The sequence below is a fragment of the Acartia tonsa genome, chromosome 8 (assembly GCF_053477335.1).
Source record: "Acartia tonsa isolate MP-2025a chromosome 8, ASM5347733v1, whole genome shotgun sequence".
Taxonomy (NCBI): domain Eukaryota; kingdom Metazoa; phylum Arthropoda; class Copepoda; order Calanoida; family Acartiidae; genus Acartia; species Acartia tonsa.
In genome coordinates, this window is record NC_137267.1 from 7330281 (window position 1) to 7357539 (window position 27259).

The window sequence follows — 27259 nt, forward strand, 5'->3', positions numbered from 1 at the left end:
TATTAACAGGTATCTAAAGGGATAAGACAAATGGCAGACAAATTTATGTACATCCCCAATTATGACACACAAATTTACCTCATGTGCACATTACAATTTGTGTTTGAAACGTTTAAACACTAAACAAGATGAACTTTTAATCAAAATACAAGTCCCCGAAGTTTTTAATGTTAAGATTACGAATAAGAAAACGCGTTTTTGAAACCTATAAAAGCAATGTAGATAATTATTTTATTTAAGTTAGATTGTAGTCAGAGAAGGAGGGGACAATGGTCTGTTTATTACTTTTGTTCCCAAATTTGAATCAAAAAGTTTTCTTATTTGTCTAACAACTTTGGGGACTTTTATTGATTTGGTTGGTTTACTAAGTTGAGTGTACAATCACTAATTGTAATCTGCTGAAGAGGTAATTTTGTGCATCATCATTGAAGATGTAACTCAATTTATCGGCCATTGTCTTTTGTTTGTTTGTTTGTAGCCCTGATTCTCTGAAGTTAGGATTCAGATGCAGATGTGCCATTGACTTATCCCTTTTTACCCCTGAAATTATTTACAGAGCTGGATCTTTAAATCATTTCAATGGTGCGCCAAATTGGGGTGAGCCAACTTTCCACCAATGAGAGCACAGCATTTTATGAAATTCCGCACTGTGATTGGCTGAAATTCGGCGCGCCCCGATTTAGCGCATCATTGAAATGATTTAAAGCTCCAGCTACACATTAGAACACTGGCTTAAGATTAACATAACCAATAGTTTTTATTCTAAAATTGTGCATTTAAAAAGGAATGCAATATATATAAAAAAATGTACTTGCATTAATATAATGTAAAGTTGAATTAAATGTAAAAACTTGAAATGAATTTGAAAACCTTAAATTATTAATAAATGTCAAATAATATTATTTAATATTTATAATACAATCACATTTATGATCTGAAGAGATGAGACAATAGCCTATATATTGATGTACATCCCCAATGATAATGCACAAAATTTTCACTTTTATAGATTACAATTAGTAGTTGAGTCACTCACTAAATGAACCAATCAATGAAAATTCAATGAACATCCACAAGGTTGTAAAGCCCAACATATAAGAAAACATTATATGACTTTGGAGACTAGTGTAATAGCCAAATGATGATGCACAAAATTTCCATTTTTTCTAGATTACAATTAGTAGTTGATACGTTTAGACACTCAACTTAATGAACTAACCAACCAAAATTCAATAAAAGTCCTCAAGGTTGTAAAGCCAACGAATAAGAAAACGTTTTTATAAAAACCTTGGGGAACTAGTGTAATAAACAGCCCAATGCCCTTGAGATTGTACATTCCCCAAAAATTCTTTGCTTTATCTATAATAGCAGCTGAGTAATTGAAACTTTTTTACAGAAATTAAATGTCAAGGCATTACTAACAAAATTACGGACCAAATAAAAATTGCTCATTTGTATAGGGAATATTTAGAAAAATTTTCAGCCAAAAGTTGATAAAATCACGTTTCCCTCTTAACTTAGCTGACAGCCGAACATTGGGAGTTATAGAGTATCTTCGCTACTAAAAAAAGGTGTAAGTAATATTTGTTTTAATAATGGATTTTGGATAATGAATTGTATAAAAACACCTGTATTAATATTAACATTTTTTTCATTGCAAGCTTTTCTATAATTATGGCTTGTACGTACGTCACTTAGGACGTCATAAGATAACTAAATTGACTGAAGATAATAATGCTTTGTTATGGATGATGTGGTAATTTTTTTTTGGAAATTATATCCTAGCTTCAGAATAATTATTAATAAGTGAGGGGAGAATGTCGCTAAAAAAATCAACATGTCATCAAAATGAATGATTATCCAACTCTTTTTTAAAAGTTTTTCCACTCTTCATCCCTCATTTTTTTTAACGTCAGCTTTTTGGGGGGGCGAAACGCCCCACAAAATTTCAAAAAATACAATAGACCAGGGATAAGGGATAGGAAACATGGCCATAAATTAGGTCTCAGCCTGGTTTTGAAAGGGATCATGCAACTTTTACCATTTGCCTAATTTAATGACCTTACTGGCGGACGGCTCATATTGGCTACCGCTCTAAACCAATAGTGTTCTGTGATTTGGGCTTGTTTTGTATCAACCAATCACCAATTGGCGGAAATTTTACAAGCAGACAATTCTAGAAAAAATAATGATTTCGTCTGCTACGAAAAAATAAATATAAATGATGTTAGATCACATTAGTTTATTTATTAAATCTGCTTAGATTTAAACATTAAAAAAGGGCCACATAGAAGAAACAAAAATAACGGGATTATTTTTTTGGAAAGAAGGTAGCTACGAATTTTCATTTGGTAGTTTATAAATTAGATGTTGTATTTTGAATTTTAAAAATTTAGTACGGAGTTGATACAACACCTTCACCCTAATTTTTGTACAATACAACACAGTACAGATATATTATTACATTATATCCAGTATAGTATCCAAAGAACTTGATAGAATGTTACCCAAGTGCATATCTATTTATTTATTTTGAATTTTAATTAGCAATGAAATTTTCAAATAAAATTTTTACTCATTAATAAAAATGCAAATAATACAAACTAAAATCTGTCTGAGGGAAACCCAACGATAGCTTTCTGACAGTTCAAATTACCAAAGTAAAAGATAAAAAATTTTGGGAGAGAAAAAACTGTATTTTAACAAAAGCCATTAATATATAGGTTTATAAAAAGTTATGTTTTTTACTTTAAACTAGCTACCTGAATTTGATTCTATACTTTATCTACACACACACACACAGCTTTTTCATTAGCATTTTATACGAACCACTGCGCTATCCCAAAACTGGTTTATTAGGCTAGAAATAGGCCTAGGCTTGAAATAGGCCTGAAATAATATTTTCCTACGTTTCCCATCCCTTATCCCTGCAATAGACTACCCCCTGCCCCTCAAACCTTTGAAAAGCTTGGACGTCTTTGAATGACGATAACGTGCAATAAGGCTAGGAATAATCTAAGCATACGGCTATAAAGAAAAGGAAAAGTCGGGAGGGAGATGAAGCAAAATCTATAAATATGAACAACTATGATGAAAAAAATTCGCTTTGCAATTAAAAAAGAAAATGTTACAACAAAGTAATTCTTAAAACAATAGAAGAAAAATTATTAAATATTTTAGTTTGAAACATATGGCCTCTAGATGTAAAGTGAAAATAAAATGGCTGTAAAACGGAAAAATAAGCATAATTTAAAAGTAATTTGTGCTTTAGTTCTAATGATTATTTTTGTCCATAAAAGGTGAAAATGGTTTTTAATCGCATGGTATTATAAACAGCTTTCCGCGGGTATTAAAATGTACAATTATAAGATTAAAACCAGTTCTTTTTAGCCCCGAGATGCCGAAGACACGGATTAACAAAACAGATTTTTCAATTATGATTGTACATTTTTACATATTTGTAGAAAACTCGATATGAAACGATACGATACATGATTTCTCAGTATGGATTTAATCCAGAGGATAATAATCGGTTTCGAAGCCAAACTGGAATTTAAATTATTCTCTTCTTTTTAGCGACAAAAACTACTTTATTAGTTATAAGTCATAGTAAAATCTCGGATGATCACATCCACAAAAGCGAAGCTCTAACATGAGATAATAATCTTAAACAATTGTGTAGTTCAGAGGTGAATTCTTAAAAACGTTTTGGCTCACTGCCTCAATAAAATTAGTGGGGCTCGCTAAAAAATGTTGTAAAAAATCGCAAAAAAATCTACTAAAATTAAATAAAATCATAAAAGGGTTATTAACATAATATTTTGTTTAATTTTTGTAGATTTTTAATGCGATTTTGGAGGATTTTTCACAAAAGGTTTGGGCGAGCCTCACTAATTTTAGTTAGGCAGTGAGCCAAAAAATTTTTTTTAATGAGCAGAATATCAATTAGTAAGTTTATACAAACTTGTTTGTGAATTTGTCGAGTTATTACTTTACTTACATTTTTAGGACTTGATTATAGGGATGCTTCGGCAGTACCATCGTGTTTTTGAGAAAAAAATATTATTACCAGGAAGTTGGACCAGATTTTTATGTATGCTGATAAAGAAATACTCTCAGCTGACTAAAATAACAATCCCACCCCACCTCCCCCCCTTCCACTTCTTTTTCCATCCCCTCCCCTCCTTCTAGATGAACAAACTGATCAATAAATAAGGTCAATATTATCAATCTGAATATTGGCGACAAATTTTCACCTGTCACTATATCGACGTTTATCTATTTCTATGAGTAATAATGTGTACTGTATAGTTATACATTATATATTAAACATTGTATACATTAATCAAACATATTGATTAAGTCTAAAATACAGTAATTACTTTTATTTTGCTTCCCTTCATGGTGTAAAACAAGGACGACAACATCCATTAGTAGAGTCAAAACTTTTGAATATAACAATAAAAAACAATCTGCTTATCCAGTTAAGCTGAGAAAATCTCCTAAAACGTTTTAGACAGAATTAGTAGTAGCCGAAAAATGAAAAAAAACGTTACAAACAAATATTTTAAAAAGTTCATGAGGGTAGAATAAGGCTCACCAAATAATAGTCAGTGCATTAATAGTAATAGTAAAAATTTTAATCGTTTAAACTAGTTGCACCTAGTCTCTATGGAGGGTTGGTGGGCGGTAAAGGTCAGCAAAATGGCCTAAATCCACCCCATGCCATGTACAATGCTTCCTTGAAATGCAAAAAAAACTTATTTAGCTTCAGTCAAAAACGGATAAACAACAGCGATTGATAAGTTCTCATAAAGTAGGGATAGAACCCGGGGATAAATAATTAAAGGCGCATAGCATCTCTACTTGCAGGGCACATGCAACAATATAATTATTATTATTTACTTTTATGAAGTACAAACAAGAACCTGCATAACCATCGGCACCGAGATGAAAGTGATCACGGGAGCTGGGATGACACTGTCAGGGAGCTGTTTCCGTATGAACACGAAGAAGAACAGGTATATTCCAAAAAAAAATATACGCGGCAACTTTCGCGCTCGCGCATATTTTAGGACAGGATAAAATAAAGGTATACTCCTTATAACTTCCAAATCAATAAAAATATTGTTCCAGAGGTGTAGCTCCCCATTAGAGTCTACAGGGGAGGGCATAACAATGAATGAACACCCAAAAAATTAACTGAATGCCCCTTTAAAAAATCGGGGGGAGGGGGGGGGGCAAAGTAAACGTTTGCTAATTTTTAGGAAACCAGCAAGTTTCCCTTTACATAAGTTACTCGTTGAAAATTACTCAAAAAATGGCAATTTATCTATAAATGTTATGAAAATATACATTCATATATAAGACAGTTCTACTTATGATATTTTTAAAAGCGAAGCTTTTCTATAATTATGGTCGGTCGGTCCGTACGTCCGTCCGAGATAGATAGCTTTTTTTCCGTTAATTTAGGCATGTTAGAATTGTCCTATCGATGTCAATTTTTGCATGGTGATTCCTGTAGTAGTTAGGTACGATTTAGAAAGCAACTCTATAATCATTACCAGAATGTCCATATGTCCATTTTAAACATGTTGTTTTTTTTAATTTTTTAACGACAAATTTTTATATGATCTAATCATCCGATTTATCTGATTTTTGGTTTACTGATTCCTGGGACAACAAAGTATAATGTTATAGGTGAAGCAACTCTATAATCAAGTCCTAAAAATGTAAGTATGTCCATAAACATTATCCTGTATCAAGCAGTTTTTCAACAAATTTACTTACAAGTTTGCTTCGACTCTTATAGTTTTATATTCTGATTATTCAGTTCTGACACTATACAAGTGTTAATGTCCGTTTGTCCTACCGTTTCAGTGCTTCGCTTTTATGGATGTTGTCATCTTTGTTTTTATATCAGGAGGCTGCTCTCATCATTAGAGCCTTCAACCATATGAATGATTTTGAAAATAATAAGGTAATTTTGCCAGGGATCTAAAGGGATAAGACAATGGCCGATAAATTAATGCACATCTCAAATTTTAATACACCAATAAATCAATGCACATTCCCAATTTTAATACACAAAATTGCCTTTTCTGTAAATTAAAATCAGTGGTTGAAATGCTTGGACACTCAATTTAATGAACCAACCAATTAATATTCAATAAAATTCTCTATAGTTTTAAAGCCAACGAATAATAAAACGTTATTATAAAACTTTGGGGACTAGTGTAATAAGCAGCCCAATGTCCCCTCCCTCCCTGTATTTTAGCAGAATTATTGATTATTTATTGTTAATTAAGATATCTCTAAAAACATTTCATAATTTAACTATAATTTTTTAATTGTTTATCTGATTTTAGATTAGAAATGAAGTAACGAAGCAGATTAGATTGAGGTTGGTTTTACTTTAAGAAGTAACTGGACAAAGTATCTTAAAAATTAGACTTGTGACGTCATAAAAGTAGGGAAGATGAGAGAAGAAGTGGGAAAGAAAAAACCTAAAAAGAAATGGATAATCCCTCATTTTTATGACGTCACATGGCTGATTTTTGATATACTTTGTCCAGTTACCTTTAATAACATAATTTGCATATAATTTATTTTTAAAAGCGCAGCTTCTCTTTGACTTGGCAGGACATGTCAGTATGTTTGTCCTAGGACAATTTGACGGTAGAAATTATGCCTATTTGACTTTTTCTTTGTATTTTGTAAACAGTTATTAAAAGATGAAATGCACGAAATCAGATTGCGTTTTTAGTAGCGAAGCTCCTCTATAATTCACTTTGTCTTTCCGTCAGTCCGTAACGCTATGGGGGAAATTGGATTTACTCAGCAAGGTTTCGTGTTTATTTTCTCCAATAAATCTATTCTTGATTTTAATAAATACACTTTCATTCTACTTAAACGTATTCCTATCCATGATTTTTTGTGCTTCGCCACTTATTAATGTTGTCATCCTTGTTTTATAAATTTTTCTCTTTAATTAAATTTGTTATTTCTTTAGTCAAATTACATTGTTCATTGCTAAATCGCTTAAGATTATAATATAATGATTTAGTTTTAGTAAAGTAAGTTTCAGTTTAATGTAAAGTAAGCAAGCAAGAATGATAAAATAAAACAAGGATGACAACATTCATAAAAGCAAAGCTCTAAAACTGTTCGATAAACGAACATTAACTCTTTTCAGAACTGAATATACAACATATAAATATATATTTTTTGACAAAATTATACGTAAATTTGTTGCAAAACTTCTTAAATAGAGAATACTGTTTAAGTACATACTAACAATTTTAGGACTTGATTATAGAGATGCTTTGCTTATAATATTGTACATTATTGTAATAGGAATCATTTCTCCAAAAATCAGATTAATTGTATCAAATATAAAATTGTTGTTAAAAAGTTTAAAAAATCAACATGGAAGTTATGGAAACGATTAAAGAGTTGCAATGCTTTCTAAATCGTACCTAACTACTACAAGAATCAGCATGCCAAGTTTGAAATCGATAGGACAATTCTAAGATGTAAAAATTAACAAAAAAAAGCTATCTGTTACGAACGTACGGAAGGTCGGATCAACCCTAATTATAGAGAAGCTTTCCTTTTAAAAATAGGTTAGCACAAAATAACCATGGGTGGACAAACGTACAAAGTGTGTTATAAAGCAGATGTTCAGTGGTCAAAAAGAAAGAGAGATAATTTCAGAAGTCTATCTTAAACTACAGCAGTTATTAAAAATCCTCAGTAGATTTGTGGACAGACAGATATTGAAGTACTGATGGATGGACAAACAAAATCATAAAAAAGCTTTGCAATAATACTGCAATGAAATAATGAATGCAATAAATAAAAAAGGAGTTTGATTGTTAGAGGAAGCCTTTTTTTTAGTTTGGCAAATTTTGAGCGCTGATGGCCCATATAAATATATTAGTCTAATGTCTAATAATCCTTATACTAAAGTAACAGGATGTTTGTTTGTCTGTGTGTCTGTGTATCTGTGTGTCTGTACCGAAGGATCTCGCTAACCGCTGAACCGATCGGGTTCTCCTTAACAGGGTAGATTGTCATATGTCCCGGGAAGGTTTATAACTATTTTGGCGGAGGGTACCACCACCCTCCCAAGAGAAATCACAATAAAATCAAAAATATTAAATATTTCCGCCGCATAGTGTCGCTAACATAGTCGCGCTGCATAGATATTTAAAATAAAAATAAAAACATTTAAAGGCCACTAGAGGCCTCTAGGGGCGTAGCCGCTAGTAATGTATAATATCCTTGTTAAATTTAGAATGAAGAACAAATATTAAGTTTGCATATTTTTTATTTAATAACCCACAATAAACAAATGATAAATCAAAGTGTAGGCTGAATCAAATAGAACTGTTGGTTGCTGCGACCATGACTCCACCATATAGATAATTCTTTGCCAATGTTATTACGGGCTGGCCAGGCGTCTAAAACTTTGTTCAGCTCAACAATTACAATCTTAAAGCTATTATTTCCAATATCCTGAATTTTGAAGTTTGTATTACCATGGGATGAAAGTGCGGTTCCAGTTTGTTGGTTAATAAACTGCTCACCAGATACAGACATCTTCCATAGTTGATTTGGCTCCCCAGTCATTTTGCCAAAGTTAACACTTGAATTTTTAGCATTATACTGCAACACATGGTCTGAATCTATAAGGTCAAATCTGGTGCCAATCATAAAAGCAGGACCATCTGCAGCTTCTTCCCTCTCATAGCAAGGTATGTCCTTTGAGCCTTGCAATGGTAATGGACAGTACTCCTTATCTAGTGATACTCTGGCAGCATTCTGTAGTTGACCTGGATTGTAGCCATTGTGAACCATTTTCTCATAAGCAGAAAAGAAGTCATTAATCCAAAGACTGTTGTCATATGCATACTCTTCCATAATCTTATAGAGGGGAGTGTCTCCTATAGGATAGCTCATATTTTGCTTGGCACAGGCAGGTTGACCCCGCCTGTCCCCTTTTTGACCTGGTTCTCTTGACCACACACCTCCATGAGGATTATTATCAGCCATTCTGTCTTTAAAATGCTCAAGTCCTTCGCATCCATGTATAACACCATCAGTGACCTTGAAGTCCAGGTACAGTCCCATTTCACAATTTAGAGCAATTTCATCTTCTCCAACTATAAACCAATATTTTTCGCAACCAAAATTCTTATCTCCATCTTCTTCATCTTCAGTTCTGGAAACAGTGCTACCTTTTGGAGGATCTGGAATACATTGTAGACCTGGAGGTGCATTCGTAATACAGTTACGTTCAAAATCACCCCAGAAGTATTCATTACATAGAGTGGACAGGATCATGTTCAGTACAATCGGATCTACCATACTGGAACTGAATATCCCTGGATGGTCTGGTAAAACATTCTTCAGTTCCTGGTTCATGGACACAGTGGCTTTTAGGTGTTCTAGGATTGTTCCAATCCTCACAAGCTAAGTTGTTTCCTTCAATTCCCCACTCAATAGCTACTTGACCTGCATATGCCCACAAATCAGCACGTGATTTACCTGAGTTCTTAAGTGACACATTCAATGGGGGTACAAACCAGGGAAATTTGGGATCAATATATATCTTTTCCAGCTCTCTGACAACATCTCCTAATCCATTGTTGTCTGTAGAATCCACGTTGGAAGCATTTTTAGCACGTTTAACACCCTTTTTAGGAATATCAACTCCCTCCCAATTTAGACAACCATCACAGCCTCCAGTTCCATCTTGATACCTGACACAGTCATGGAAAGAAAGCCTCAGTGCTTTGCTTGCATGATTCCACTTGAAAATTGCATACAACTTTGCCTTTACACGAAGTAGCTCCTGTTCAGTCCAAGGGGCACCAGGAGTACCTGGGACATAAGGGCCTGCAGTAGCAAAGCTGACTAGTAGGAGGACAGAACAAACCTGCCCTAGTCTACAATACATTGTTACTGATGATAATCAAAAAAATTATCTTAATATATATATTTTTGTTTGATTTATTAAACACATGTTCTTCTTTTTTGTAATAAAAAAGAGATTAATACAAAAGAATGAATGATAAATCCTGTGAATAATAAGAATTGATATGAAAATATTGCTTACCTCACTCTGTATTTCTGTGCACAAGTAAAATTGAAATTAATTTTAAGATTTGTTTTTGTGATGTTTATATTTACAGCAGGAACAAGAACATTAATCAGAAAATTTTGTACCTTGATGGTAAGAGCTAACTTCAAATCTTTTAGATACATTTAATAAGTTTAATGTTAGGGTTTTTTATTTCTATATTTGTTTTGGCACATCCTGCAAGAGAAATCACTAAAAATTAAAAAAACTACTTTAAGAAACTTTTATATACCATATGAATTCGAGATTTGTAGATTGTCAGCTGATTGAGCTCAAGTTTATTATTTTCTGAATTTTCTTTGTTTTACAAAAACAAGAACGACAACAACCATAAAAGCTCTAAAATCAACCTTATAAGATCGGGCCCTCACTGAGTACTTAGTCAATAGGGGGGTTGGGGTTGGATATCCACCTTTTCTTACCCTATTTGAGCAGCTTCCTTAAGATTACCTGTGCAGAGATATATCTCTCTCTCATGCCCCTGGTATACTGGATTTACTTGATTTACCTCACTCAACTTTCTGGCGTTTTGTACATACCTACCCCCCCCCCTTATTTTGATTTTCTTCAAAATTAAGGGGAGAGGGTTAAAAACTACCCCCCCCCCAAAAAAAAAAATAAGTGGGGGGTGTTTTCGGTGCTCCAGTCTACCACATGTAAGCAAGCACCGTTACTTTAGTCCGTTACAAGTTTCACTTTATTAGAGATCATTAAAATCTGGTGCAAGATCCAAGTAATATAATATATCCATTGCTAAAATAGATATTGATTTATCTTTACGTCACATTTCTGTACAGAATTTCTTACACAAAAGAATATTATAGGACAATGGAGAAATTATTATTTTTGGAGCTTCAATATTTTGAATTTTTTATACCTTTTATTTTTGCTGCATTTAAGATTTTAGCAATCATTTTTATTTAATTTTGTCTAAATGAAATGTAAAATTAAATTAGATATGATTATATACTTTTTAACCGAAAACTAACGGCCACGCCCCAAGGCATAATTACTAACTGTGCAGTTAGGACTTCCGACAAAGGTTATACAATCAAAAAGTAAGAAGTCTGCAATAGTTGGGATGTTAGTGCCTTGGTTCCATTCTATAAAGATTTTATCATCCATCACCTGAGGTTTTTATCAGAGGTGAATTGACAAAAACTATATTCAAACTCATCAACAACAGGAATTGTATTTCAGGCCAAAGAAAAAACCTCAAGAAATTGACTTTAAAAGGCTGGTAAGTTCCAATGTATTTTGCTCAAAACAAATATCTCCAGAGAGGGAGGGGATACTGGACTAAAGAGGACTATCCACGAACCAGACCAAGTGATTCTAAGCATCTTCCAGCATTGACCCATAGTATTTTTTTAGTGAATATACTAGGTTTATGTTCAATATTTGCTTTATCGACTAAAAAGTTAGGTTTCACCATGGTTTTATATGAAAAAAACCTTTGAAATGTTAAGCAATTTTTAAAGCAACAACATCAAATGCTTTGTTGAGTTCAAAGGACAAAATAAAATAACACTGCAGAAAAACATCAAATGTTGTAAATTGCAAAAGTACATTAATTAAACTGTTTACAAGTTACCAACCCTTTTTCTAAATATGCATTTTTAATCACAATGATATACTTTTGTGTCAAAGCTTTTAAACAACAGTTTGAACTCATCAAAACATTCGATGATATTGCACCAAACAAAGCTTAACATTTCAAATTTTTCTTCATATAAAACCATGGTGAAACCTACCTTTTTATTCGATAAAGCAAATATTAAACATAAACCTAGTATATTTACTAAAAAAATACTATGGGTCAATGCTGGAAGATGCTTAAAATTTCTTGCTCTTGTTCGTGGATAGTCCTCTTTTGTTTAAAGTTTTAGAAGCTATCTCTCATTCGTTGGCTAAAACACTCAAGGGACTCAAATTAAACCTTGATTTTCTGTTACCTAAGGTGGTGTCCAAACTTTTCTGGATCTTTTACTTAATTTTGATTTGTTAGTTCAATACTATTAGTATCCAAACGTTTCAACCAATTATTTTTATCTACAGAAAGGGCAATCTTGTTTATTATCATTAGTTATGTACATCAGTTTATTGTCCATTGTCCTATCCCGTATGATCCCTGTATTCAACATCAAAACATCATAGATAATATTTATTTTCTTTACAGATCTAATATGTTGTTAATTTGTTACTAGGATTTGGCCGGATACCGGATATCAGGCTGATTTCTAATGCCGGATATCCGGTTCCGGCCGGATATCTGGCTAATGTTCGATATCCGGCAACTTACCGGATATCCGGCGTCAAAAATCAGCCGGATAACCTGTAACCGTATAGTTTTGATATCCGGTATTCAGCCGGATAACCGGCCAAACCGGATAACCGGCCAAACCGGATATCCGGCCCAACCCTACTTGTTACTGCTGCGCTACTTATTTATTTTTATTATTTTAAAAGGAAAATTATGGGTTAGAAGGAGATGAGCTGATACCAGAACCCTTACCCCCATTGACTGGATGTCCACAGTAATTTCAATTTTTTTATCCATTTATAAAAGTAACAGCATGAATATTTGTCTGTCTGTTTGTACTGAAGGTTCTTTCTAACCACTCTTGACCTATATAGTAGGGTTGGGCCGGATACCGGATATCCTGCTGATTTCTAATGCCGGATATCCGGTACTGGCCAAATATCAGGCCAAAAATCGATATCCTGCAAATTACCAGATATCCGGCGTCAAAAAATCAGCCGGATATCATGTAACCGAATAGTTTTAATATCCGGTATCCGGCCGAAAATTGAAATGACCGGATATCCGGCCGGATAACCGACCAGACCGGATATTCGGCCTGACCCTACTATATAGTTCTAATTTACAATGTAGCTTCTTAGAGGTTCGGGGAAAATTATTACAGGGGGATGGAACTTCAAACCTTCGAAGAGAGCAATTTTTTTTCTCTTACATAAATCAAAATGAAAAGTGGATGGTCGACTTATCTAATCCCCACCTCCCCCCCCTTCCACCCACCTTCCTCAAGTGTCCCTAGAGGCAAAAATACTCTGCTTTGTCTCTTGAATACACCCAGCGAAGGAAGGGGACATTGGGCTGTTTATTACACTAGTCCTCAAAGTTTTATAATAACGTTTTCTTATTCGTAAGCTTAACAACGTTGGGGCTTTTAATGAATGAAATTGGTTGGTTTATTAAGTAGAGTGTCCAAACGTTTTTTCTAACTAATATAATTTACAGAAGGGGTAATTTTTTTGTATCATCATTGAGGATGTACATTAACTTATCGGCCATTGTTGTATCACTTTAGATCCAGGGAATGAACCCCTGTAATTTTACATTTTTTTTAAAGATCCGGAGTTGTATTAATGGATGAAGACAAAGGAGAGCTTGGCTCTATGATGACTCAATATGCTACAGTTTATGGAGTAGCAAGGTACGCTTACATAAATACATATCCTGTTATATGAAGTAGACCAAGATTTTGATAACTGGTAAACTGATTATTCTCTAATTTATGGAAGGTTCTGGGGTGGTTTTAGGTTATTTTTTATTTAAATTTTAGTATAGTGACGGTTTTTGGCTGTTTTTCTTCCCTACTCACATTCCCTTTTATTATGGAGTCACTTGATGCTAGCGCATCCGTTAGTTTATTAGATACTAGCGGCTACGCCCCTAGAGGCTTCTAATGGCACTTTAAATGTTCAGTTTTTTTTTGTTGCGTTCAAGGTTGCATAGGAGTCTCTTTCTACGATACCCCGCAATAGGAGTCTCTATACTTTAAAAAAAATTTCTGTAATATCCTCTTAGAATTTTTTTTTCTATTTTGAAAATTTAAGTACCTTCCCCCCCCCCCCCCCTGACAACGAACAACTCTTGCCGCAGCGCTCGGCCCCCTTGCCTGCCTAGCCGCAGCGCTCGGCTCCCTAGCCTATAACCTATCCTAACCTAAATTAGTTGTTCTTTGTTGAGGGGTGGGGGGTACTCAAATTTTCAAAATTGAAAATAAATTTCGATTTATTGTGATTTCTCTTGGGTGGGTGGTGTTACCCTCCTCCAAAATAGTCATAAACCTTCCCGGGACATATGAGAAGCTACACTGTTAAGGAGAACCCGATCGGTTCAGCGGTTGGCGATATCCTTTAGTACAGACACACAAACACACAGACAGACATCCTGTTACTTTATTATAAGGATATGAAAATAAAGATAGATAAATGAGGGGGGGGGGGAGGGTGTTTTGTGTTAACTGTAATTTTTAAAGGAAAGCTCCAAGGAATCGAATAAAATATAAGAAAACATTTAAAAATTTTAGTTACAAAGAATTTTGTACTCTTTAGAATGGATTCTAGATATGCCTTCGTTCCATCAAAAACCTGTAGGCTTATGAGGTTAATTTGATTTGATATATTTACAAAATTGGCAATATCTTAAAAATATTTGATTGTGCTAACATGTAGGGCTCGGCAGCCTCAAATTAAACAAGTCTTGATGTTTGGAACATTTTTTTAAAAAGAGTGATTACTGTACTTGGGTCAGCTTTAAACTTCCGGTTGATTTTTTTATTTTCCCTGAGGCTTACAAAGCCGAGCCTTGATAAAATGCCTTGGCTCAATTGATAACCTGCCTTAATGGTTTTAGCGCATTTTTCTTATGCTCAAATATTCAACCTTTTGCAAGAATGGCTGCTAAACACTTGAAAGTTGAAATATAGAGCTAAAAATGTATATAGATACTATTAGGGACATGTACTAGAACATATCAAAGTTTGAAGGTCATATCTCAACCAGGGAGGGAGTACTGGCCCCCCAAAGTCGACTACAGAAAATCCAATTTTTTTTCTTGCAAAGGGTAGAAGATTTAGGCACAAGAAAAATGCGCTAAAACAATTTTTAGATGTTGACACCTAAGTTTTGAATTTTAGATTTTACTGTGCTTTTTAAATAAAAACTGAAATATTATTTTGGTGTTCTATTAATTGCCTTAAAAAACGAAGAAAATAAGCCATTAATCATTAAATTCTGATAACTATAAGTGAGGTAAAATTGCTTTCAAAAAAGTTCTCATAAAAAAAACACACTGTATAAGATATTTAATTGTTTTCCAGTATGGCTTCGAAACCGATTATTATCCGCTGGATTAGAACCGGGTCTCAGTCATATTCATGTATCGTATCGTATTGTAGACAATTATTATACGAGTCTTGTTAGCCAGTACCTTCCGCCACTCTTTACTGTTTACTCGTTTTACTGTCCGCGGAAAGCTGTCTATAATACGATGAAATAAATAACTATTCTTAAAAAAAAAAAAAATTTCAATGTCTTATATCCTTTCAGGATTTAATTGATAAAAATGCATTTAATAAGTTTAAAAATTCATTATTTCTTAACTTTTTTAAAGCAGTAAATAAAAACATACTTTATTTTTGTAAGCTTCTTAATAAGTATTTATTTAGATCTAAATTTGAATTTGAATATGGTATCCATATTTATTTTAAATTGTTATAAATATTGTCGATTTAGAAAAAAAATGTATTGCTTTTTATTATTCAAAAATAAAATATCATTGATCAGATATTTTGCTTTAAATAATTCTTGACCTTTAATGATTTTTGTAATACAAATTTTTCTCAATTTTTAATAATTCATAAACTAAGCTATCTATGTATTTATGTAAACTTATTATTGTACATATGAAATTTATATCCATCATACTGTCCTTGCTAATGTGGGGGCTATATTAACAGGTATCTAAAGGGATAAGACAAATGGCAGACAAATTTATGTACATCCCCAATTATGACACACAAATTTACCTCATGTGCACATTACAATTTGTGTTTGAAACGTTTAAACACTAAACAAGATGAACCTTTAATCAAAATACAAGTCCCCGAAGTTTTTAATGTTAAGATTACGAATAAGAAAACGCGTTTTTGAAACCTATAAAAGCAATGTAGATAATTATTTTATTTAAGTTAGATTGTAGTCAGAGAAGGAGGGGACAATGGTCTGTTTATTACTTTTGTTCCCAAATTTGAATCAAAAAGTTTTCTTATTTGTCTAACAACTTTGGGGACTTTTATTGATTTGGTTGGTTTACTAAGTTGAGTGTACAATCACTAATTGTAATCTGCTGAAGAGGTAATTTTGTGCATCATCATTGAAGATGTAACTCAATTTATCGGCCATTGTCTTTTGTTTGTTTGTTTGTAGCCCTGATTCTCTGAAGTTAGGATTCAGATGCAGATGTGCCATTGACTTATCCCTTTTTACCCCTGAAATTATTTACAGAGCTGGATCTTTAAATCATTTCAATGGTGCGCCAAATTGGGGTGAGCCAACTTTCCACCAATGAGAGCACAGCATTTTACGAAATTCCGCACTGTGATTGGCTGAAATTCGGCGCGCCCCGATTTAGCGCATCATTGAAATGATTTAAAGATCCAGCTACACATTAGAACACTGGCTTAAGATTAACATAACCAATAATTTTTATTCTAAAATTGTGCATTTAAAAAGGAATGCAATATATATAAAAAAAACGTACTTGCATTAATATAATGTAAAGTTGAATTAAATGTAAAAACTTGAAATGAATTTGAAAACCTTAAATTATTAATAAATGTCAAATAATATTATTTAATATTTATAATACAATCACATTTATGATCTGAAGAGATGAGACAATAGCCTATATATTGATGTACATCCCCAATGATAATGCACAAAATTTTCACTTTTATAGATTACAATTAGTAGTTGAGTCACTCACTAAATGAACCAATCAATGAAAATTCAATGAACATCCACAAGGTTGTAAAGCCCAACATATAAGAAAACATTATATGACTTTGGAGACTAGTGTAATAGCCAAATGATGATGCACAAAATTTCCATTTTTTCTAGATTACAATTAGTAGTTGATACGTTTAGACACTCAACTTAATGAACTAACCAACCAAAATTCAATAAAAGTCCTCAAGGTTGTAAAGCCAACGAATAAGAAAACGTTTTTATAAAAACCTTGGGGAACTAGTGTAATAAACAGCCCAATGCCCTTGAGATTGTACATTCCCCAAAAATTCTTTGCTTTATCTATAATAGCAGCTGAGTAATTGAAACTTTTTTACAGAAATTAAATGTCAAGGCATTACTAACAAAATTACGGACCAAATAAAAATTGCTCATTTGTATAGGGAATATTTAGAAAAATTTTCAGCCAAAAGTTGATAAAATCACGTTTCCCTCTTAACTTGGCTGACAGCCGAACATTGGGAGTTATAGAGTATCTTCGCTACTAAAAAAAGGTGTAAGTAATATTTGTTTTAATAATGGATTTTGGATAATGAATTGTATAAAAACACCTGTATTAATATTAACATTTTTTTCATTGCAAGCTTTTCTATAATTATGGCTTGTACGTACGTCACTTAGGACGTCATAAGATAACTAAATTGACTGAAGATAATAATGCTTTGTTATGGATGATGTGGTAATTTTTTTTTGGAAATTATATCCTAGCTTCAGAATAATTATTAATAAGTGAGGGGAGAATGTCGCTAAAAAAATCAACATGTCATCAAAATGAATGATTATCCAACTCTTCATCCCTCATTTTTTTAACATCAGCTTTTTGGGGGGGCGAAACGCCCCACAAAATTTCAAAAAATACAATAGACTACCCCCTGCCCCTCAAACCTTTGAAAAGCTTGGACGTCTTTGAATGACGATAACGTGCAATAAGGCTAGGAATAATCTAAGCATACGGCTATAAAGAAAAGGAAAAGTCGGGAGGGAGATGAAGCAAAATCTATAAATATGAACAACTATGATGAAAAAAATTCGCTTTGCAATTAAAAAAGAAAATGTTACAACAAAGTAATTCTTAAAACAATAGAAGAAAAATTATTAAATATTTTAGTTTGAAACATATGGCCTCTAGATGTAAAGTGAAAATAAAATGGCTGTAAAACGGAAAAATAAGCATAATTTAAAAGTAATTTGTGCTTTAGTTCTAATGATTATTTTTGTCCATAAAAGGTGAAAATGGTTTTTAATCGCATGGTATTATAAACAGCTTTCCGCCGGTATTAAAATGTACAATTATAAGATTAAAACCAGTTCTTTTTAGCCCCGAGATGCCGAAGACACGGATTAACAAAACAGATTTTTCAATTATGATTGTACATTTTTACATATTTGTAGAAAACTCGATATAAAACGATACGATACATGATTTCTCAGTATGGATTTAATCCAGAGGATAATAATCGGTTTCAAAGCCATACTGGAATTTAAATTATTCTCTTCTTTTTAGTGACAAAAACTACTTTATAAGTTATAAGTCATAGTAAAATCTCGGATGATGACATCCACAAAAGCGAAGCTCTAACATGAGATAATAATCTTAAACAATTGTGTAGTTCAGAGGTGAATTCTTAAAAACGTTTTGGCTTACTGCCTCACTAAAATTAGTGGGGCTCGCTAAAAAATGTTGTGAAAAATCGCAAAAAATCTACTAAAATTAAATAAAATCATAAAAGGGTTATTAACATAATATTTTGTTTAATTTTTGTAGATTTTTAATGCGATTTTGGAGGATTTTTCACAAAAAGTTTGGGCGAGCCTCACTAATTTTAGTGAGGCAGTGAGCCAAAAAGTTTTTTTTAAGGATCCATCTATATTAATGAGCAGAATATCAATTAGTAAGTTTATACAAACTTGTTTGTGAATTTGTTGAGATATTTCTTTAATTCAGGGTACTTAAGGACGTACTTACATTTTTAGGACTTGATTATAGACATGCTTCGATAATACCATCGTGTTTATGTTAAAAAAATTAGCTGGAAGTTGCACCAGATTTTCATGTATGCTGATAAAGAAATACTTTCAGCTGACTAAAATAACAATCCCACCCCCCCCCCCCCATCCACTTCGTTTTCTACCCTCTCCCCTCCTTATAGATGAACAAACTGATCAATAAATAATCTACGTTTATTTATTTATATGAGTAATAATGTGTACTGTATAGTTATACATTATATATTAAACATTATATATCAAACATATTGATTAAGTCTAAAATACAGTAATTACTTTTATTTTGCTTCCCTTCATGGTGTAGTAAAACAAGGATGACAACATCCATTAGTAGCGTCAAAACTTTTGAATATAACAATAAAAAACAATCTGCTTATCCAGTTAAGCTGAGAAAATCTCCTAAAACGTTTTAGACAGAATTAGTAGTAGCCGAGAAATAAATAAACATTATAAACAAATATTTTTTAAAGTTCATGAGGGTAGAATAAGGCTCACCAAATAATAGTCAGTGCATTAATAGTAAAAGTAAAAATTTTAATCGTTTAAACTAGTTGCACCTAGTCTCTAAGGAGGGTTGGAGGGCGGTAAATGTCAGCAAAATGGCCTAAATCCACCCCATGCCATGTACAATGCTTCCTTGAAATGCAAAAAAAACTTATTTAGCTTCAGTCAAAAACGGATAAACAACAGCGATTGATAAGTTCTCATAAAGTAGGGATAGAACCCGGGGATAAATAATTAAAGGCGCATAGCATCTCTACTTGCAGGGCACATGCAACAATATAATTATTATAATTTACTTTTATTAAGTACAAACAAGAACCTGCATAACCATCGGCACCGAGATGAAAGTGATCACGGGAGCTGGGATGACACTGTCAGGGAGCTGTTTCCGTATGAACACGAAGAAGAACAGGTATATTCCAAAAAAAAATATACGCGGCAACTTTCGCGCTCGCGCATATTTTAGGACAGGATAAAATAAAGGTATACCCCTTATAACTTCCAAATCAATAAAAATATTGTTCCAGAGGTGTAGCTCCCCATTAGAGTCTACAGGGGAGGGCATAACAATGAATGAACACCCAAAAAATTAACTGAATGCCCCTTTAAAAAATCGGGGGGAGGGGGGGGGGGCAAAGTAAACGTTTGCTAATTTTTAGGAAACCAGCAAGTTTCCCTTTACATAAGTTACTCGTTGAAAATTACTCAAAAAATGGCAATTTATCTATAAATGTTATGAAAATATACATTCATATATAAGACAGTTCTACTTATGATATTTTTAAAAGCGAAGCTTTTCTATAATTATGGTCGGTCGGTCCGTACGTCCGTCCGAGATAGATAGCTTTTTTTCATTAATTTAGGCATGTTAGAATTGTCCTATCGATGTCAATTTTTGCATGGTGATTCCTGTAGTAGTTAGGTACGATTTAAAAAGCAACTCTATAATCATTACCAGAATGTCCGTATGTCCATTTTAAACATGTAGTTTTTTTTAATTTTTTAACGACAAATTTTTGGTTTACTGATTCCTGGGACAACAAAGTATAATGTTATAGGTGAAGCAACTCTATAATCAAGTCCTAAAAATGTAAGTATGTCCATAAACATTATTCTTTATCAAGCAGTTTTTCAACAAATTTACTTAGAATTTTGCTTTGACCTTTATACATTTATATTCTGATTATTCAGTTCTGACACTATACAAGTGTTAATGTCCGTTTGTCCTATAGTTTCAGTGCTTCGCTTTTATGGATGTTGTCATCCTTGTTTTTATATCAGGAGGCTGCTCTCATCATTAGAGCCTTCAACCATATGAATGATTTTGAAAATAATAAGGTAATTTTGCCAGGGATCTAAAGGGATAAGACAATGGCCGATTAATTAATGCACATCTCCAATTTTAATACACTAATAAATCAATGCACATCCCCAATTTTAATACTCAGAATTGCCTTTTCTGTAAATTAAAATCAGTGGTTGAAATGCTTGGACACTCAAATTCATGAACCAACCAAATAGAATTAAAGAAAAGTCCTTAAAGTCAACGAATAATAAAACGTTATTATAAAACTTTGGGGACTAGTGTAATAAGCAGGCCAATGTCCCCTCCCTCCCTGTATTTTAGCAGAATTATTGATTATTTATTGTTAATTAAGATATCTCTAAAAACATTTCATAATTTAACTATAATTTTTTAATTGTTTATCTGATTTTAGATTAGAAATGAAGTAACGAAGCAGATTAGATTGAGGTTGGTTTTATACTTTAAGAAGTATCTCGACAAAGTGTCTTAAAAATCAGACTTGTGACGTCATAAAAGTAAGGAAGATGAGAGAAGAAGTGGGAAAGAAAAAAACCTTAAAGAAATGGATAATCCCTCATTTTTATGACGTCCCATGGCTGATTTTTTATATACTTTGTCCAGTTACCTTTAATAACATAATTTGCATATAATTTATTTTTAAAAGCGCAGCTTCTCTTTGACTTGGCAGGACATGTCAGTATGTTTGTCCTAGGACAATTTGATGGTATAAATTATGCCTAATTAGTAATTGACTTTTTCTTTGTATTTTGTAAACAGTTATTAAAAATCAAAATCAGATTGCGTTTTTAGTAGCGATCAAGCTACTCTATAATTCACTTTGTCTTTCCGTCAGTCCGTAACGCTATTGGGGAAGTTGAATTTACTCAGCAAGGTTTCGTGTTTATTTTCTCCAATAAATCTATTCTTAATTTAAATAAATACACTTTAATTCTACTTAAACGTATTCCCATCCACGATTTTTTGTGCTTCGCTACTTATTGATGTTGTCATCCTTGTTTTATAAATTTTTCACTTTAATTAAATTTGTTATCTCTTTACTCAAATTACAAGTTCATTGCTAAATCGCTTAAGATTATAATATAATGATTTAGTTTTGTAAAGTAAGTTTCAGTTTAATGTAAAGTAAGCAACCGAGAATGATAAAATAAAACAAGGATGACAACATTCATAAAAGCAAAGCTCTAAAACTGTTCAACAAACGAACATTAACTCTTCTCAGAACTGAATATACAACATATAAATATATAGTTTTTGATAAAATTATATGTAAATTTGTTGCAAAACTTCTTAAATAGAGAATACTGTTTAAGTACATACTAACAATTTTAGGACTTAATTATAGAGATGCTTCGCTTATAATATTGCACATTATTATAATAGGAATTATTTCTCCAAAAATCAGATTAATTGTATCAAATATAAAATTGTTGTTAAAAAGTTTTAAAAATCAACATGGAAGTTATGGAAACGATTAAAGAGTTGCAATGCTTTCTAAATCGTACCTAACTAATACAAGAATCACCATACCAAGTTTGAAATCGATAGGACAATTCTAAGATGTAAAAATTAACGAAAAAAAGCTATCTGTTACGGACGTACGGAAGGTCGGATCAACCCTAATTATAGAGAAGCTTTCCTTTTAAAAATAGGTTAGCACAAAATAACCATGGGTGGACAAACGTACAAAGTGTGTTATAAAGCAGATGTTCAGTGGTCAAAAAGAAAGAGAGATAATTTCAGAAGTCTATCTTAAACTACTAAAGTAACAGGATGTTTGTTTGTCTGTGTGTCTGTGTATCTGTGTGTCTGTACCGAAGGATCTCGCTAACCGCTGAACCGATCGGGTTCTCCTTAACAGGGTAGATTGTCATATGTCCCGGGAAGGTTTATAACTATTTTGGCGGAGGGTACCAACACCCTCCCAAGAGAAATCACAATAAAATCAAAAATATTAAATATTTCCGCCGCATAGTGTCGCTAACATAGTCGCGCTACTTAGTCGCGCTGCGTAGATATTTAAAATAAAAATAAAAACATTTAAAGGCCACTAGAGGCATCTAGGGGCGTAGCCGCTAGTAATGTATAATATCCTTGTTAAATTTAGAATGAAGAACAAATATTAAGTTTGCATATTTTTTATTTAATAACCCACAATAAACAAATGATAAATCAAAGTGTAGGCTGAATCAAATAGAACTGTTGGTTGCTGCGACCATGACTCCACCATATAGATAATTCTTTGCCACTGTTATTACGGGCTGGCCAGGCGTCTAAAACTTTGTTCAGCTCAACAATTACAATCTTAAAGCTATTATTTCCAATATCCTGAATTTTGAAGTTTGTATTACCAAGGAGTGAAAGTGCGGTTCCAGTTTGTTGGTTAATAAACTGCTCCCCAGATACAGACATCTTCCATAGTTGATTTGGCTCCCCAGTCATTTTGCCAAAGTTAACACTTGAATTTTTAGCATTATACTGCAACACATGGTCTGAATCTATAAGGTCAAATCTGGTGCCAATCATAAAAGCAGGACCATCTGCAGCTTTTTCCCTCTCATAGCAAGGTATGTCCTTTGAGCCTTGCAATGGTAATGGACAGTACTCCTTATCTAGTGATACTCTGGCAGCATTCTGTAGTTGACCTGGATTGTAGCCATTGTGAACCATTTTCTCATAAGCAGAAAAGAAGTCATTAATCCAAAGACTGTTGTCATATGCATACTCTTCCATAATCTTATAGAGGGGAGTGTCTCCTATAGGATAGCTCATATTTTGCTTGGCACAGGCAGGTTGACCCCGCCTTACCCCTTTTTGACCTGGTTCTCTTGACCACACACCTCCATGAGGATTATTATCAGCCATTCTGTCTTTAAAATGCTCAAGTCCTTCGCATCCATGTATAACACCATCAGTGACCTTGAAGTCCAGGTACAGACCCATTTCACAATTTAGAGCAATTTCATCTTCTCCAACTATAAAATTATATTGTTCGCAACCAAAATTCTTATCTCCGTCTTCTTCATCTTCAGTTCTGGAAACAGTGCTACCTTTTGGAGGATCTGGAATACATTGTAGACCTGGAGGTGCATTCGTAATACAGTTACGTTCAAAATCACCCCAGAAGTATTCATTACATAGAGGTGGACACCCATGATTCTGATGTACCCAGAAGATTGGACCACCTCGCTTTGTTTTCTTGCTAGTATGGGCCAACCATCTACTTCTAGGTTTTTTACCATAAGCATCTCCTGAATGCCTGCAATCCCTGTCATCAATTAACCATCTGTCAAGACCAACAATACTTTTGTAGTAATCATTGTTTATCATATTGACTGCACCAGATGTCCATGAGTAAGGAAACAGGGAATTGCGAGGGTTAGCTCGACCAAAGGTATGGGCACCAAATATAGCAGCTGTTTCTCTTCCAGTAAATCCAAAATCATTTTTCATGTATTCAATAGTGGTAGGTCCATCACCTACAGGATTTGGGTGATGTTCTGCTTTGAGAGCCTTGTAAGGGAATTCAGGATCATGTTCAGTACAATCGGATCTACCATACTGGAACTGAATATCCCTGGATGGTCTGGTAAAACATTCTTCAGTTCCTGGTTCATGGACACAGTGGCTTTTAGGTGTTCTAGGATTGTTCCAATCCTCACAAGCTAAGTTGTTTCCTTCAATTCCCCACTCAATAGCTACTTGACCTGCATATGCCCACAAATCAGCACGTGATTTACCTGAGTCCTTAAGTGACACATTCAATGGGGGTACAAACCAGGGAAATTTGGGATCAGTATATATCTTTTCCAGCTCTCTGACAACATTTCCTAATCCATTGTTGTCTGTAGAATCCACGTTGGAAGCATTTTTAGCGCGGTTAACACCCTTTTTAGGAATATCAACTCCCTCCCAGTTTAGACAACCATCACAGCCTCCAGTTCCATCTTGATACCTGACACAGTCATGGAAAGAAAGCCTCAGTGCTTTGCTTGCATGATTCCACTTGAAAATTGCATACAACTTTGCCTTTACACGAAGTAGCTCCTGTTTAGTCCATGGGCCACCAGGAGTACCTGGGACATAAGGGCCTGCAGTAGCAAAGCTGACTAGTAGGAGGACAGAACAAACCTGCCCTAGTCTACAATACATTGTTACTGATGATAATCAAAACAATTATCTTAATATATATATTTTTGTTTGATTTATTAAACACATGTTCTTCTTTTTTTGTAATAAAAAAGAGATTAATACAAAAGAATGAATGATAAATCCTGTGAATAATAAGAATTGATATGAAAATATTGTGCTCTGTATTTCTGTGCACAAGTAAAATTGATATTAATTTTAAGATTTGTTTTTGTGAAGTTTATATTTACAGCAGGAACAAGAACATTAATCAGAAAATTTTGTACCTTGATGGCAAGAGCTAACTTCAAATCTTTTAGATACATGTAATAAGTTTAATGTTAGGGTTTTTTATTTCTATATTTGTTTTTGCACATCCTGCAAGAGAAATCACTAAAAATTAAAAAACTACTTTAAGAAACTTTTATATACCATATGAATTTGAGAATTGTAGATTGGCAGCTGATAGAGCTCAAGTTTATTATTTTCTGAATTTTCTTTGTTTTACATAAACAAGAATGACAACATCCATAAGAGCTCTAAAATCAACCTTACAAGATCAGGCCCTCACTGAGTACTTAGTCATTAGGGGGGTTGGGGTTGGATGTCCACCTTTTCTTACCCTATTTGAGCAGCTTCTAGTTGAGCCAGTGGGCTAAAAGTTTTTGTGCAGCTTCTTTTTGTCATCTAGAAGTTTCTGTTCCCCACTCTCAAACTCCCCTTCCCCATAAAAACACTTGTGATGTATTCTCCTTAAGATTACCTGTACAGAGATATATCTCTCTCTCATGCCCCTGGTATACTGGATTTACTTGATTTACCTCACTCAACTTTCTGGCGTTTTGTACAGTGAAAAAAGTACCCCCCCCCCCCTTATTTTGATTTTCTTCAAAATTAAGGGGAGAGGGTTAAAAACTAACCCCCCCCCCCCAAAAAAAAAAAAAAAAAAAGCTAGGGGGTGTTTTCAGTGCTCCAGTCTACCACATGTAAGCAAGCACCATTATTTTAGCCCGTTACGAGTTTCACTTTATTAGAGAACATTAAAATCTGGTGCAAGATCCAAGTAATATAATATATCCATTGCTAAAATAGATATTGATTTATCTTTACGTCATATATCTGTACAGAATTACTAACACAAAAGAATATTTCAATGATCTAAGAATAGGACAATTGAGAAATTATCATTTTTGGAGCTTCAATATTTTGAATTTTTTATACCTTTTATTTTTTGCTGCATTTAAGATTTTAGCAATCATTTTTATTGAATTTTGTCTAAATGATATGTAAAATTACATTAGATATGATTATATATTTTTTAACCAAAAACTAACGGCCACGCCCCAAGTGGCCTCAAGATCGAGGGGGGGGGGGGGTCGATCCCAACCCCCAAAACAGGCGTAATTACTGACTGTGCAGTTAGGACTTCCGACAAAGGTAATACAATCAAAAAGTAAGAAGTCTGCAATAGTTGGGATGTTAGTGCCTTGGTTCCATTCTATAAAGATTTTATCATCCATCACCTGAGGTTTTTAATCAGAGGTGAATTGACAAAAACTATATTCAAACTCATCAACAACAGGAATTGTATTTCAGGCCAAAGAAAAAACCTCAAGAAATTGACTTTAAAAGGCTGGTAAGTTCCAATGTATTTTGCTCAAAACAAATATCTCCAGAGAGGGAGGGGATACTGGACTAAGGAGGACTATCCACGAACCAGACCAAGTGATTCTAAGCATCTTCCAGCATTGACCCATAGTATTTTTTTAGTGAATATACTAGGTTTGTGTTTAATATTTGCTTTATCGACTAAAAAGTTAGATTTCGCCATGGTTTTATATGAAAAAAACCTTTGAAATGTTAAGCAATTTTTAAAGCAATAACATCAAATGCTTTGTTGAGTTCAAAGGACAAAATAAAATAACACTGCAGAAAAACATCAAATGTTGTAAATTGCAAAAGTACATTAATTAAACTGTTTACAAGTTACCAACCCTTTTTCTAAATATGCATTTTTAATCACAATGATATACTTTTGTGTCAAAGCTTTTAAACAACAGTTTGAACTCATCAAAACATTCGATGATATTGCACCAAACAAAGCTTAACATTTCAAATTTTTCTTCATATAAAACCATGGTGAAACCTACGTTTTGAGTCGATAAAGCAAATATTAAACATAAACCTAGTATATTTACTAAAAAAATACTATGGGTCAATGCTGGAAGATGCTTAAAATCACTTGGTCTTGTTCGTGGATAGTCCTCTTTTGTTTAAAGTTTTAGAAGCTATCTCTCATTCGTTGGCTGAAA

The 27259-nt window shown here is 33.3% G+C and overlaps 2 protein-coding genes across 2 annotated transcripts in view; one reads left to right on the top strand and one right to left on the bottom strand.

Moving 5' to 3' along the window:
• Nucleotides 1-3140: 3140 nt before the first annotated feature.
• LOC145325639 (uncharacterized) overlaps nucleotides 3141-27259 on the top strand; it is a 39010-nt gene continuing 14891 nt past the window's right edge. Inside the window, exons 1-11 of the mRNA XM_080168599.1 lie at nucleotides 3141-3299; nucleotides 4916-5021; nucleotides 5924-5980; nucleotides 6369-6403; nucleotides 11348-11387; nucleotides 12617-12684; nucleotides 13522-13605; nucleotides 19802-19907; nucleotides 20777-20833; nucleotides 21214-21248; nucleotides 26544-26583. Of these exons, the coding sequence (XP_080024725.1) occupies nucleotides 3220-3299; nucleotides 4916-5021; nucleotides 5924-5980; nucleotides 6369-6403; nucleotides 11348-11387; nucleotides 12617-12684; nucleotides 13522-13605; nucleotides 19802-19907; nucleotides 20777-20833; nucleotides 21214-21248; nucleotides 26544-26583 (708 nt within the window). The 5' untranslated portion in view covers nucleotides 3141-3219. The remainder of the gene's footprint in view (nucleotides 3300-4915; nucleotides 5022-5923; nucleotides 5981-6368; nucleotides 6404-11347; nucleotides 11388-12616; nucleotides 12685-13521; nucleotides 13606-19801; nucleotides 19908-20776; nucleotides 20834-21213; nucleotides 21249-26543; nucleotides 26584-27259) is intronic.
• On the bottom strand, nucleotides 22942-24982 carry LOC145325898 (uncharacterized). The gene has a single exon (XM_080168897.1). It carries the CDS (start codon nucleotides 24969-24971, stop codon nucleotides 22992-22994), a length of 1980 nt encoding a protein of 659 aa, XP_080025023.1. The 5' UTR covers nucleotides 24972-24982; the 3' UTR covers nucleotides 22942-22991.